The sequence below is a fragment of the Strix aluco genome, chromosome W (assembly GCF_031877795.1).
Source record: "Strix aluco isolate bStrAlu1 chromosome W, bStrAlu1.hap1, whole genome shotgun sequence".
Lineage (NCBI taxonomy): Eukaryota > Metazoa > Chordata > Aves > Strigiformes > Strigidae > Strix > Strix aluco.
In genome coordinates, this window is record NC_133970.1 from 5,259,505 (window position 1) to 5,272,982 (window position 13,478).

A 13,478-nucleotide genomic window follows, 5' to 3' on the forward strand; every position below is an offset into this window, starting at 1 on the left:
TTTGCAAGCACCAGTTTGCAGTCACGGGTGACTCACAGGCTTCCTTAATTTTGGAGGTGATTCCCAATAAGGTAACTGAAGGCACAACTCCAGGTTAGCCTTCCAATAGGTGAACTCATTAAATGTACCTGTAAAATTTCCTGGATTGTTGATTGTAATTGATTGGCAATGATTTATTCCACACTTATCAGGTATGATTCCACAAATTATATAATAATGCAAGCAGATTACAAATAATAACTAGCCGATAATGCCTACAACCATTGAAAGTGCTAAAAGTAACATAGGTCTCCTGTTGTCCAGGATCAATGCTCTGTAAAACACATATATACATGACAAAACAATGATGGTTAGAAAGAAGGGACAATCCACCTGGTATTGATGCAGTATTCTTTCCCATGGGCATCAGTAGCCACCCATGAACAAATATTGATGGGAGTTTTTAGGGTTAGGGGTACTTGCCCCATGGTGGGCAAGTCTACTAGAACAGGTTGCCCAGGATAATGGAGCGGGTTTGCAGGGTCTTTAGTCTCTTTTTTTCCTGGCGAGTATGGATGGAGGCTTAGGACAGAACGCGGTAAGTCGTGGGCACCCATTAATTCCCCACTGGCTGTTTATCTTCATTACTGCGTCTGGCACCCATTGTGGTCATCCTGGTTCGAGGGGTTTTAGGGCCTGCTTTAGAAGTCCATTGGTGCATTCCACAATCTCATTTGCTTGGGGATAGTATGGAGTATGGAAAATCCACTGGATTCCTTCATCTTGAGCCCACTCCTGAACCACCCCGGCAGTAAAGTGACTCCCATTGTCTGATTGGATTGATTTGGGCTCAGGCAAGCAGCTAAACCAACGTTTTAACCCCTTCACTGTATTTTCTGCAGTTGCTCCAGATACAGCTTCTGCTTGGGTTAGGCACGACACTATTTCCACCCCCACCAATACAGAGCGTTTTCCCTCAGAGAGCCGGAAAGGACCAATATAATCCACCTGGTTGTTTAGTGGGTGGGCAGGGTGATTTCCTGACTGGGTCTGTCCCACTGCAGCAGCATCAGAGCCACCAATCAGAACATCGTCAATATATTGATATATCCTGACCCCTTCCCTTGGAGGGATTTGAGCAAGCTCCTGTGCTAGTGCATAATGAGCGATGGCCAGCGAATGACAATATCCCTGGGGGAGACGTGTAAAAGTAAATTGCACGCCTTCCCATGTAAAGGCAAAGCCATCTCTGTCTGCCTCCTGTATGGGGACCATAAAGAACATATCTTTCACATCAATAGTTGCTAAGATCTGGTGGGCTTGTTCCTGTATGGTTGCAGTCAGTTCAGCTATGTTAGGCACTGCAGCTGTTAGAGGACCTGTATTGGCATTTAATCGCCGATAGTCAATTGTCAGTCGCCACTTTCCGTTAGGTTTACGGACTGGCCACACTGGGGAATTATAGGGTGAGTGAGTTGGAACGATTATCCCTTGCTCCCGCAGCTCTGCTATTACCGGAGTGATCCCCTCCCTGGCACCTAACGGTAAGGCGTAAGGTTTCACATTAACAGTTTTAGAAGGAGGAAGCGCAGGCGCTTGCTGTAAAAGTCTTATAGAGGCAGTTGGGGACCCAAGTTTCCATTCCCTTCCTTTTGAATCCACCCAGGCTTGTCCCTTCAATAGGTCAAGTCCCAGGATATTCGTGGGGAAATTTCCCAGGATCATAATAGCCTCTGTTGCAGTTTCATTCCCAGGTAACCAGCATTTCACCCGAGCAGTCGGCTGTGGCTTAGAGTCCCCGAAAACATCTGTAACCCAGATCTGCTTTTTGTCAGCAATTATGCCATTCCGCTTGGCAACCTCAGTTTGGAGTGCTGAGATCTGAGCACCCGTATCTACTAGAAATGTAACTGGAGTTTTAAGGGCGCTGAGCGGAAAGGTAATCAACAAGTCTCCTTTAGTATTCTCTATGAGCCGCCTTAAGTGGACCCACCCGCCATCCCCCGGCTCACTTACTGGGGATGGCGCATCCAGTTTCCCGACTCTAAATCAATCAAGTCCTCTTCAGGGGCAGTTGGTGTTTGAGAAGCAATTACCACCATCTTGTTAGTTTTCAGTTCTGTCCCTCCCTTTGCCAGAAAGGTCCGCTTGGGTGGGGGTGGGGGGGGCGGCAGCTTCCTTTTGTCTTTCCAGGCTCGAATGAGCTTTTCTAAAACTGTAGCAGGCATACCGTCCATTAACTCTCGGGGAATCCCCTGTCCAATTCCCTCAGTCCACAAGAGGTTTCTCTTTGCCCTTAAAACTTGCAGAGGGGAAGGAGGCGGATTTTCCTGCTGTTCCACTCTGCGTACCGAGGGCTTAGGTTTACCCGTTCCCCCGGTAAGGCCCATTCTCCAGCCATAATTTATTAAGTCCTGAGCTATCTCTCCCCAGGTCATGGCTTCTCCCCCCGCCCGTCTCATCCCTCGTGGGGCTAATGCATTCCGCAAACGATCTTGTAATTGTACTGCATGTGATTTCAAAGAGTCCGGCAAGCCCCGAATCAGGGGAATCATTTGATCAGGGTTAGCAATTAATAGCATCGGGGAAGGCTGCTGTGGAACCAAACGCCTGTCATGCATTAATTGGAGACAAGCAGCCTTCTGCAGAGTTTCGGTCAAATGATTTATGGTTGGGGTCTCAATACATACTGGATCCCCCCTTTCCAAGGGGTCCAGACCCCCAGCCCAATAAGCAGCTCGTTGAGTTAACGACCACAGCTCTCTCTGGTCGTCAGTAACTAAGAAAACCCCTGGCCCCCAGTACCCCTGGGCCTCATCTTCTGATAACAAGATTCGGTCGCCACCAGTCAAAGATACCCTCCACACGTATTCAGTCTCAGTTTCCTGAGCTCGTCTGGTATATTTGTCCTGAATTTTCACAAGCTCAGTCGCTGGATATGGTGTAGTTCGAATGGTGACCTGTGGAGCTCTTCCACCCTGACCATCGGTGGTCTCCGTTTTAATTAATGGTCTTAAATTTGCCCCCTCATTTTTGGGGTAAAAAATTTCTTGGCTTATCTCTAAATCCTTTGTTGGATACAAGGGTCTGGCTGCTGCTTTTGCCAGACTCGTAACTCCCTGTTCACTATCCGGAACAGAGCCGAGATCTGTCCGGTTGCAGGTTTCTTGTTCATTCCCCTCTTTTTCGGACCATGAGATTTTTGCTCGGTCCAAGGCATCTAACAGAGCCGTGTGAAATCGCTGAGAGGTGTTACGCTCATCAGCTAATTGGCTTTTCAGAACTTCAGTTTGCTCTTGCCAGAGTTTAGCTTTTTGTTCAGTAACTTTACGTTCCTCAACCAATTGATCCTGGAGAGCTTTTACCAGATCTTGTAAGGATTTGATCATTTCCCCTTCTAGTTGTTTCTTAACATGTTTTTCTTTTTTGGGCTGCAGTCAGTGCTGTCCCCAATACAGCACACAATACAGCTTTTCCTTTGCCTGGTCGCGACCCTTGCACCCCGCAAGTGCACTGATATAGCTTGCCACTGCTTCTGGATTATGCTAATTATCGTGGGCCCAAACCTCTACTAAAGGAGGAGGACAAGCCTTATACTCCTTCAGTTTCTCAAAAATAGGGGAGCAGTCAAGCACCAACATTTCCTGGCCAGTCATGGCTTGCCACTGCTCGAACCTCTCCTGGCTTAGAGCTGAGAGGTCACTTCCTGATTCTCCCTGTCCTTATAGGATAGACAATGGGTATCCCTCCGACCATTTCCCAGCGTATAGCTGAGGGGCCAATTCCCAGTTCTCCCTGGCCGAGTTGGACGGATAGAGAACCAGTATCTCATAAGACTTTCCGACACCGAAGGGGATCCTGCCGACTACGCCAATTTTAATGTCACGTCCCGCTCAGACGAGGGGGACAAGTGACTCAGATTCGCAAATCCCCAATGGAGCGGACAACAAGTCTCCAAGTCCAAACATTTATTAACTACTCACAATGTACTAATTGAACACACGATAGTTGGCTAAGTACATAGCAAGTTGTGGCAAGCAATATAATATGCCTTGCATTGCTTAATGGGAAAGGGAAAAGAGGGAGATAGAGGGAATGGGGAAATACAGATCACCGGTCTGGGTTTCTGCGCTGATCCCGCCAGCGAGGGTTCCAGGAGGCAGCCGTCTTCTTCACTTCACTGCACTCTCCAGTGTAAATGCTTTGCACAAGTCCAGGCAGATGACGTCAGTTGCTCTTCCCTTATCCACCAGCACTGTAACCCCATCGTATAAGGCCACTGAATTTTCAGGCACAATTTGCCCTTAGCGAAGCCATGTTGGCTGTCACCAATCACCTCCTTATTTTCCATGTGCCCTAGCATAGTTTCCAGGAGGATCCTCTCCATGATCTTGCTGGGCACAGAGGTGAGACTGACTGGCCTGTAGTTCCCCAGGTCTACTTTTTTTCCCTTTTTAAAAATGGGGGTTATGTTTCCCCTTTTTCAGTCAGTGGGAATTTCACTGGACTGCCATGACTTCTCAAATATGATGGATAGTGGCTTAGCCACTTCATCTGCCAGTTCCTTCAGGACCCATGGATGCATCTCATCGGGTCCCATGGACTCGTGCACCTTCAGGTTCCTCAGATGGTCTCGAACGGGATCTTCTCTTGCAGTGGGCGGTTCTTCCTTCTCCCAGTCCCCACACCTTTGCCTTCTCCATCTCGGGTGGTGTGGCTGGAGCACTTGCCAGTGAAGACTGAGGCAAAAAAGTCATTGTGTACTCCAGCCTTCTCCATATCCTGGGTGACCAAGTCTCCCTTTTCCTTCCAGAGAGGGCCCACATTTTCTTTAGCCTTCCTTTTATCACCAGTATACCTGTAAAAACTTTGTTTATTATCCTTCATGTCCCTGGCCAGATTTAATTCTCTCAGGGCTTTGGCCTTCCTAACCTGATCCCTGGCTGCTCAGACACCTTCTCTGTATTCCTCCCAGGCTTTTTGTTGTTGATTCCATCCTCTGTAGGCTTCCTTTTTATGTTTGAGCTTGTCCAGGAGCTGCTTGTTTATCCATGCAGGGCAAGAAGGCAAGGCAAGGTCCTCTCTTGTATTCAGATACCTCTCAAAAGGGTGAAGTCAAGACTCTTCTGAAAGAGAAAATGGCACAAGTTGGAACACTGGAAATTGCAGCTGTTCAAAGGAAAAAAATTGTTTACCATGAGCATGGTCGTGTATTAGAGAGGCTGTGGGATTTCTGTCTGGCCCCAAGCAGCTTCTCTGATGGGATATGATCTTAGTGGGAGGTTGCACTGAGTATTACTGGAGGACCTTTCCAACCTATGTGATTCATTGATTTTATGCATTAGGTCTTACTGACCTTTTTCTGCGTTTTTTCCACTTATTGTCCTTTTTGCATAATAGATACTGGTTTGATCAATTCAGTGGAAAAGATGGCTCTTTAATATACAGCAATTATGTTTTAGTGCACCATATTTTTTTATTGTTTAGATATCAGATGGACTTTCCTCCTTAGTCAGGCTTTACAGATTAACAGAAACATGTGGGATTTTAATGTTCAATTACTACTGATTCATTTTTCTTAATGTAGAATAATGTTGCTTTCCCAAATGGAGATTTCATCGCCATAATATGCCATTGATCATCATTTAAGTTATTTAAGAAATTACATCACAGTTCTTTTGTATTGCTTCTGGATAATAAATATACCATTTTATTATAAGATCTGGGCCTATTACTGTCAGTTAATTTTGTGTTTTGCACACTTGTGTTTTCTGGTAGTTCAAGGTTGTTAGTTAAAAATTTCCTTCACTCTGTTATGGTGCAAAGATAATATATCTTGTACGGTTGAGTGAAGTTTTAGCTGTCTTAAGATACTACTATTTTTCTAGTTGCAATTAAAACTTAATTATACTCTTTTATAGGATATTACAATGTTACTTGTAACAATAGAGCCTTAAATAAAGAAGAACTGGTTGCTGGGAAAAAACCAAAACTTTTTGTGACAATGATTTGGTGTTTGTATAGTAAACACCAAATGTGGAGTTTTGTTGGTTGTTTTTTTTTTTTTTTTCTGAATCTTCAGTTCCATCTAGGTGTAATCCACTGGCATAAATCTTAGTGATATTGCACCTACTTGTGTTTCTAAGGTCTCTCCATACACAGGAAAACTGAAGATACTGTCACACATTTGGTATTGTTATAAAATTGGTATATTTTTGTCTTCTAACGCAGACTTGAAACAAAGTTGGTTTATGGAAAAAATGAATCTTAACGGTTTGCTGTTTCTGGTCAAATATGCCATCATGTCTCTACAGAAATTACGTTGCCTGAATGTTTTTAGTCTGGATATCTTTGAAGGAAACATCTTCACTATCTTAAAAGTTGTAGTGGGCCTGAGGAGGCTGAAGTCAGTGTGAGAAGATGGATCAACAGGGCTTAATTCCTGAAACCAGCAGACCTTTTGTTTTTGCTCTCTGCTGAGTTCTCAGCAGACACCAAGAGCGAGCTCCTTTGCACAGAGCACCACACTGATCGGGAAGCTTTTGTGGAGGGTGGCACCAGGGCTGGTGCAGGAAATTCTAGAACAGGCTCTCCTCTGTGTTACTGACATATGAAGCTGTCAGCATGACACTTTGAAAATGTGAAGTAATGTGGAGTACGTAACTCCAGTACAAACACTAATTGCTTGGTATGTCGCCTCTGAACACAGCAAATGTCACTTCCCTCAAGGAACTGGGACAGCTGCAGTAACTTCCCAACAAATAAGCAGCTTGTGGTGTATGGTGGAGTAATTTTTAGACTCTTCTCAGGATTTACACTTGATGACCTCCTCTAGAGCTTGTATTTGTGGTAAACTCCAAAAACAAAGCAGTTTGAGGCTGATTAAGTCCGAACTCGCGAGGCAGAGTTTCATGCAGGTATCCTGTGAAGTGAGACTGCAAAAGGTGAGCTTCAACCAGCTGCCCAGAATGAATCCTTTCCCTCAAGATTTTCAGTGGATGAGGTGGTCCCCTTCTCAATGAGGAAGTCTTCTGCAGCACATCAACTTGCATTTTGGGTCCTGGCTCTCTTCAGTATAAGCCTTCTCTAGCATGAGATGGTAGCTGCTTCTGAGCACAATTCAAATTAGGTCCAGGATCACGTAGTATAGAGTTATCGTTGGTATTTTCATGGGAGTGCAGTTCAAGTAGACAGTGATGAGACAGTGTTCTTGAGTTGCTTTCTCTCTGGGACAGCCATAGCCTATTCAGATTTATGGCACTTTACTGCATCCATCCATTTTAGTCGTTCAGCTTTTAGAGAAGTTGCCATCATGGATTTGTTGTCCAGAAACATTACAGAAGCACCAAATATTTCATCAATAGCAAGAACAGCAGTTTTCAGAGACCAGTATTTGCTTATAAAGAAAATAAGTGCAGCTGTTCATGGGCAAAATCTTGAGACGCGAATCAGTCTCTTTTTTAAGTGCTCATAAAACTATAGTGTCAGGTGGTTGTTGGGAGACTTGTGGAAGGTGATGTGAGCAGGAATCATCAGAGATGTGGTTAATTTAGAAATACTGTTGCCAGTTTGTTATGATAAAACTCTAGCTCTGGAGTGGTAGATACTAAATAAAAATAATAGGCTTCTGTGGTAAATTCTGTTTTATTATATGGATGTCTTGTCTGTGTGGTGACCTTTAACTGTGGTTCAAAAACGTTAGAACATGTTGAAATTGCTCCTGTCCCAGCTAACTTTTTAACTATAAAATGGACATAGAGGAGATGTTAATCCCTTCCCCATAGCACCTCTGTGCTCATTGTGCATGTTCTTTTTGAGAATCTGGAGGAAAAAAGTATAGTGACACTAGGAGATACTTTTAAAAATATGTTGTTACCTTTTGTGTAATTTATTGGATGTTTGCGTTTTTCAGGCAACAGCAGAACAGATTCGCCTTGCTCAGATGATCTACGATAAGAATGATGCAGATTTTGAAGATAAAGTGAAACAAGTATGTTTCTTATGGTACAGAGATTTTATGCCCTAAAATAGGGTGCTCCAAAGCTGGCTTACATTTTGGAGCTAGAGCATATGTTTCTGACTTGGATGAAACCTTTTTCAGAAGGATGTAAGTTTAACTAGTGTTGTGGACAACTAGTAAAAAGTGCTCTTATTGCACTGTAAAGTTTGTTTACAAGAAATTGTGTGATAATATACCTCTGGCTGTATACTTACACCAGTGTATTTTCCTTTGTAGACAAGCCTTTATGCCAAAACTCATCTGTGCTGATGTCTCTTCCAGACTATATATTTCTAGTATGGTCCTGATGCTTAATGATCATCAGAATAAAGAGTGCATTTAGCTTGTCCACATGTACACACATGGGAAAAATGTTACCCGTGTAAACTGATTTTGCTAATATCTTGGATTTTTTTCAGGAAAAGTAAAAGTCTAATCATAGGTTAAAGGTGAATTTAAGTGTTATTTAAAAAGAAATAAAAATTGATCTCCCAGATCTGTATATGCATTAAAAATGATAGAATTACACTGTGAAAATGAAATCTCACACCATTTCCTCTACCATGCTGAGTTTTGGGTGTAGATGCTCAAGCTTCCATTACCAAATTATATCAGAGATCATTAATTCAAGCGGTTCTGAGAATCAAGGTCCCTGTTCTGCTTTGGGTATCAGTGATTTTGTCCTAGTGAACCCATCACAGCTCACAAAGAACCTAGGAGTACACCCAGAAGGAGAGAAGAATTAGCGTGAATACATTTATGCAGCAGAGGAGCAGATTTCTTGATTTCTTTTCCTTTGTAAAACGTCCCCTGAAGCATTAAGTGCTTTTTGTCGTTCTTGTTATAAATTTGTTCTGTTGATATGCCAGAAGTGAAGTGTTGTACTTCCTGAAATCAAAGGACCCTCATCAATTGTGCCTGTAGCTCTGCTGGTGGGAAGGATAAGAATTAAGTTCTGCTTAGGAAATTTCCAGTATTTTACATTGTGCAATATATTTCTAGCTCATGTAGGTTTTTTTCTTTGGGTGAAGTTACTGAATGTCCCATGACAGACTGATTCTTTCCATCCCACATTCCTCAGGATGTGCACTGCAGGTCCACAGAGCATAATTCAGTACTAGGTCTCCTTAAGCAGCCATTGCTTATGCTTTTGTGTGGCCTTATGCTGAAATGGATCAAGGGAGCTGATCTGGCTGAAAAATAATCTTTTTCTTAGTCTAGATGTTTTTCCAGATGGATCTGTTCTCTGCCATGGCTTACCTTATGTCTGTTCTCACACAGTGGAATAGAGAGGGGGATGTTTGGTGGGGAGGGAGAGAGGATGATACTGGAGCTACCCTGGTCTTTTAGATCTTTACCCTCATATATTGTTGTCTCTGGGGTGACAGCATTTGCTGCAAGCATAAAGTTAAAGGAAAAAAAAAGTGAAGGAGTGCTTTCTTGATTGCCATTTAATTTGTTTCATCCTGGTTTTTGTCTGAATCCTAAACAGATATGTAAAATGCAGATACCTTTATTTACGATTTTAGTTTGCTCTGATACAGTAGCTATGCACTTTCTTGTAATCTGTGGTGGTACTAACTCTTATTTTCTTATGATGGTAATTTAGATATTTTAATATGTCTGACTCTTACTGCCAGCTTATGGAAGTGACGGGGAAAAACCAGGATGAGTGCATAGTGGCACTACATGATTGTAATGGGGATGTGAACAGAGCAATCAACATACTGCTGGAAGGAAGTTCAGACACGGTAAGGTTTTACTTTCCATTTGCTGCGCCTTTCTACTTAGAAGTGATTGAGAAAGTCATATTTCAGAAGCTTTTGATTTCCATGTCTCCATTCAAATTCTTTTGAAGGACAGGGAGACCGGGGCAGCTTCTCTACTGCATGCATACCTTAGAGTAGGTTGAACCTTGAAAATGTTGTGGGTGTTCAGCTGGTCTCTTGCAGAGTCCTCTGGCTTTCATTTATATGCAGCAATTTTAACTGCAGCAGAGCTCGATGCTGTCAGACACAGGTCTGTTTTTTGCTATAATCTTTGTAGTTACTCTGTAGTACCTCCACAACCCTGCGACCTGAGTCTGAGTGTTTGCCACAAAGGACTATCTTTATAAACCTAAAGGGCAGGCAGATATTTTAAGTTTAATATTGAATTAATTATAGTAATTGAATTAATGAAATTAAGTTTAATATTGAAGTTGGAGGAGGTTTCCACATCTGAAAGTTACATTGACAACGCTACTAATGGCAGAAGAGGATACAGCAAGTAGTTGCTCCTTTCATTGTGGTGTTCACGGTGTTACTCATTTGCATGACTTTATTGAAAAACAAAAAGAGGAGACTAAACAATGTGTATATAACAACAAATAATGTTGCTTATAATGTTGCACAGAACAATTTTTTATACCAGGAGATATCAGGAAAACATGTCTTGCTGTGGTTGAAGTTTTTGCTGGAGGGACTTCTTACAGTTTATCTGAGGCAGTAAACTAGATTCCATCTCATCTAAATTGGGAAAGAAACCTGGACTTCCTTTCTTAATGCTGAACATTCAGTATTTCCTGTGACTTGTCAGGATGTATAGTCTGGCTTATTGTTAATAAGGGGTAAGGGGTGAGTTTCCTTAATAAATCTAGGACATGTACCGTTCTGACTCGAGGAGACTTTCTTTTCAATCCCCCTTTCATTTATAAGAGTTGAGGTCATCTAAAACATAGAAGTATATAATATTGAGCAAGCTGGCAAGTTGGAAGTGGAAGAGAGCATCTCACCTTGATTAAATCTGTCTTGGTAATGTGCTGGTTCTCTTGTACTTCTTGTACATTCTCTTATATTTTCCATTTTCTAGTTAAAAATAGTTTTCTGGTTGATAGAGAATGTTAAATGCTTTCTTACTTTAGCAAATTGTTATAAGTCATCATGACGTGGAAGAAACTTTCTGAACTCATTTATCAGTTAGAAGCAACATATCCGTATGTTCTGCTCTTGACAAGTCCCTCTGAACCCACTGCTCTCTGTAGACAAAATGCAACTCGGAAATAAATACAGAGAACTTAAAGGGCTCAAGGAAGAAGGAGTGTTAATTGGAAGGAGCCCTCATCAGAGCGTGAAGAAATTTATTCTTCTTTATGGAAGTTTGTGGGCCTCCAACTTGAAGGGTTTGTTTTAAGGCCATTATACTCCAGAACAGTTTAACTGTGGATTTGATGTAAAGTTGGAAGCAGAGGTGGTACTAGTTCTGAATGCAGATTTGGGAATCTCTTTTTCTAGTTTCACTCTGCTTTGATGCACTAGAAGTTTTTTTACCTCATTTGGAAGAAGATGTGTCTATCCAATTTGAGGAATTAGAATAGTAAGGAGTGATAGCTAGAATGTCTATTTATAATTTCTTTGGTACTCTGCCAGTTTTGTCTTTTTTTTTTTAATGCTGTGATCTTTAAGGCTTTATGCTGTATGACTGTTAGTCTTTATGAAGACTTTTCACTTGCAACAGTTGTGGCAGTCTGGCTTTGGATAGACAGAGGCTTGTAGATGAGAGTAGAGAAGGGCATGTTTCTTTGCCCAAGACTTCTGTTCATTTAACTTCCTACAGGCATAAGATCCATTTTATGCCCAACCATGTTTTATTTCCTAAACCTTTGAAGATATAACAAAGGGGACCTTTCAGATTCTTATTCTTTCCATCTAAGATCAGGCCAGCAAGAAGGCTTCTGTTACATATTTTTGTAGGTCAGGCCCATAACTGTCATTTGGGTTGCCTCGGGCATCCTCAGCTGAAATTGTAATCAGTTAGCTTCCTTACACAGGCAGCTTTGATAGTCTGTGATGGATTCTCATGCCCAGAGGTAGCATCATCTATCTTAAAGGACATGCCCAACTTCTGAAGGCTTTCCTCAGAATTATATTGTGGGAAAGCATGGATCTGATGCTTTCATAGTCATCCTTTTACTGATCCTTCCCAAGTCATGTAAAACCTTAGTAAGGAGAAGCTGCTTCCTCTTAAGCTTTGCAAGATCATCCAGTTTTGGGTATTTCTTAAAATGGTCAAAGATCTTTTGGCACCATGCCCATCAGTGAAATAGTAGTGCATTCTGAACTATATAGACTTGGTTCTTCAGTTGTCAGTGCAGTGTTTGTTTTTTTTTCCTGTGAAGTGTCTCTAAAGCTCTAAGAGTGTTTTAGTGTGTAATGCAGTTATACAGGCTACAGCAGGTGAAGCCATATGATAGTTAATGGAGGAAACAGTTTTCTGTTGCACAAATAACATGGTGTTGCTCAAACATGTAGTTTTGTACTTCTAATCCGTGCTGTCTGCGCTTCACCTAAGTTGGCTTATGGTGGTGTAGTCTTCTGTACTGGAGATGAAATTGAAAAATGATTTCAGCCTTCTTTCTTGCCTATACCATGTCAAAAAATTAGAGAGTAACCATTCTATTAGTACTTATTCTCTCAAAGGAGACAAACATTGAGTTTATACTTTGTCGATACCATTACTTTTTTCAATTCTAGGCAGCTTGGACTAGCTGGTCATTGCCTACCTCGTGAAGGCTTCTGAGTTGCTTTTGTCTGAATTGAGAAGAGATAGGACAGGACCTAAAATTACTGATAGCCAACCTTTTTTGTTTGATGCAGGTGCCTGTCAGAGGTCACGGCTTTATGTAGTGCTTCAAAGTTGATGGCACCTTATTTGCATATGCATTTTCTGCTTAAATACCTAACGTAGACTATAAGCTCCTAGAGATGGGGACGTATATATAAACTCATCTGCCATCTTAATAGTTTGCGAATAATACCTTTCTTATTCTTTGCTTTGAAACTACAGCTCAGTAGACTAATCATGCAATTGCATAATATATGAGTTGCTGTGCTATTCTTAGCAAGTGTTTTAGTCATTTTATTTTCAACTACTGTAGAGCTGATATCCCTGAATTTATTTTAAAGATGGAGTTTAATATTAAAGCTGAAGCCTGATGTTTGGACCTTGGTCCCTTGTCTTGTTTAGACATAGTTTTTCCTGTATTTTGCTCTGTGTGATGAGCTGTAGCTGTTAAGAGTGGATGGTCTGGCTTATCATGGCCCCAGTTTTTCCAAGTTGTTCTGCCATTCTGTCTCTTGGTGCTTGAATTCTAGTATGTGTGGATAATGGTTTTTCTTTTTTCCTTTTTTTCCTCCCTTAGGCCACGTACCTATTCTCAGCAGTCTCTTGTTCAATGATGCTTATAAACATTTTTTCATTTCCTTGGGAGAAAAAGCTCTGTGCATGCTCTCTTGCTAGATTTATGGAGGTAGTTAAGAGGGAAACTGTTGCTTGCTTTGCAGATTTTCTGTGTTGTGGTTGTATCTAGGCTTCCTTGAATTAGTAAAACTCTATTATAGCCAGAAATATTTGGGATTTTCACATTCCATAAGAAAATCCAACTTCTAAAACTTGTTTCTTTCTTATCTCTTCCCAAAAATACAGGCTGTATTTCCATTTGTATCAGTGTAGTTTGCAAGGT

General features: G+C 41.7%; 1 protein-coding gene across 6 annotated transcripts in view; it reads left to right on the forward strand.

Moving 5' to 3' along the window:
• LOC141917551 (ubiquitin-associated protein 2-like) overlaps window positions 1–13,478 on the forward strand; it is a 138,781-nt gene that overhangs the window by 30,387 nt on the left and 94,916 nt on the right. For 5 of the 6 annotated variants that reach the window (XM_074810804.1, XM_074810808.1, XM_074810805.1 and 2 more), the window contains exons 3-4: window positions 7,892–7,969; window positions 9,619–9,729. In XM_074810804.1, the coding sequence (XP_074666905.1) occupies window positions 7,892–7,969; window positions 9,619–9,729 (189 nt within the window). Of the gene's footprint in view, window positions 1–7,891; window positions 7,970–9,587; window positions 9,730–13,478 lie in introns of all 6 variants that reach the window. The other variant, XM_074810809.1, reaches the window with a different exon arrangement.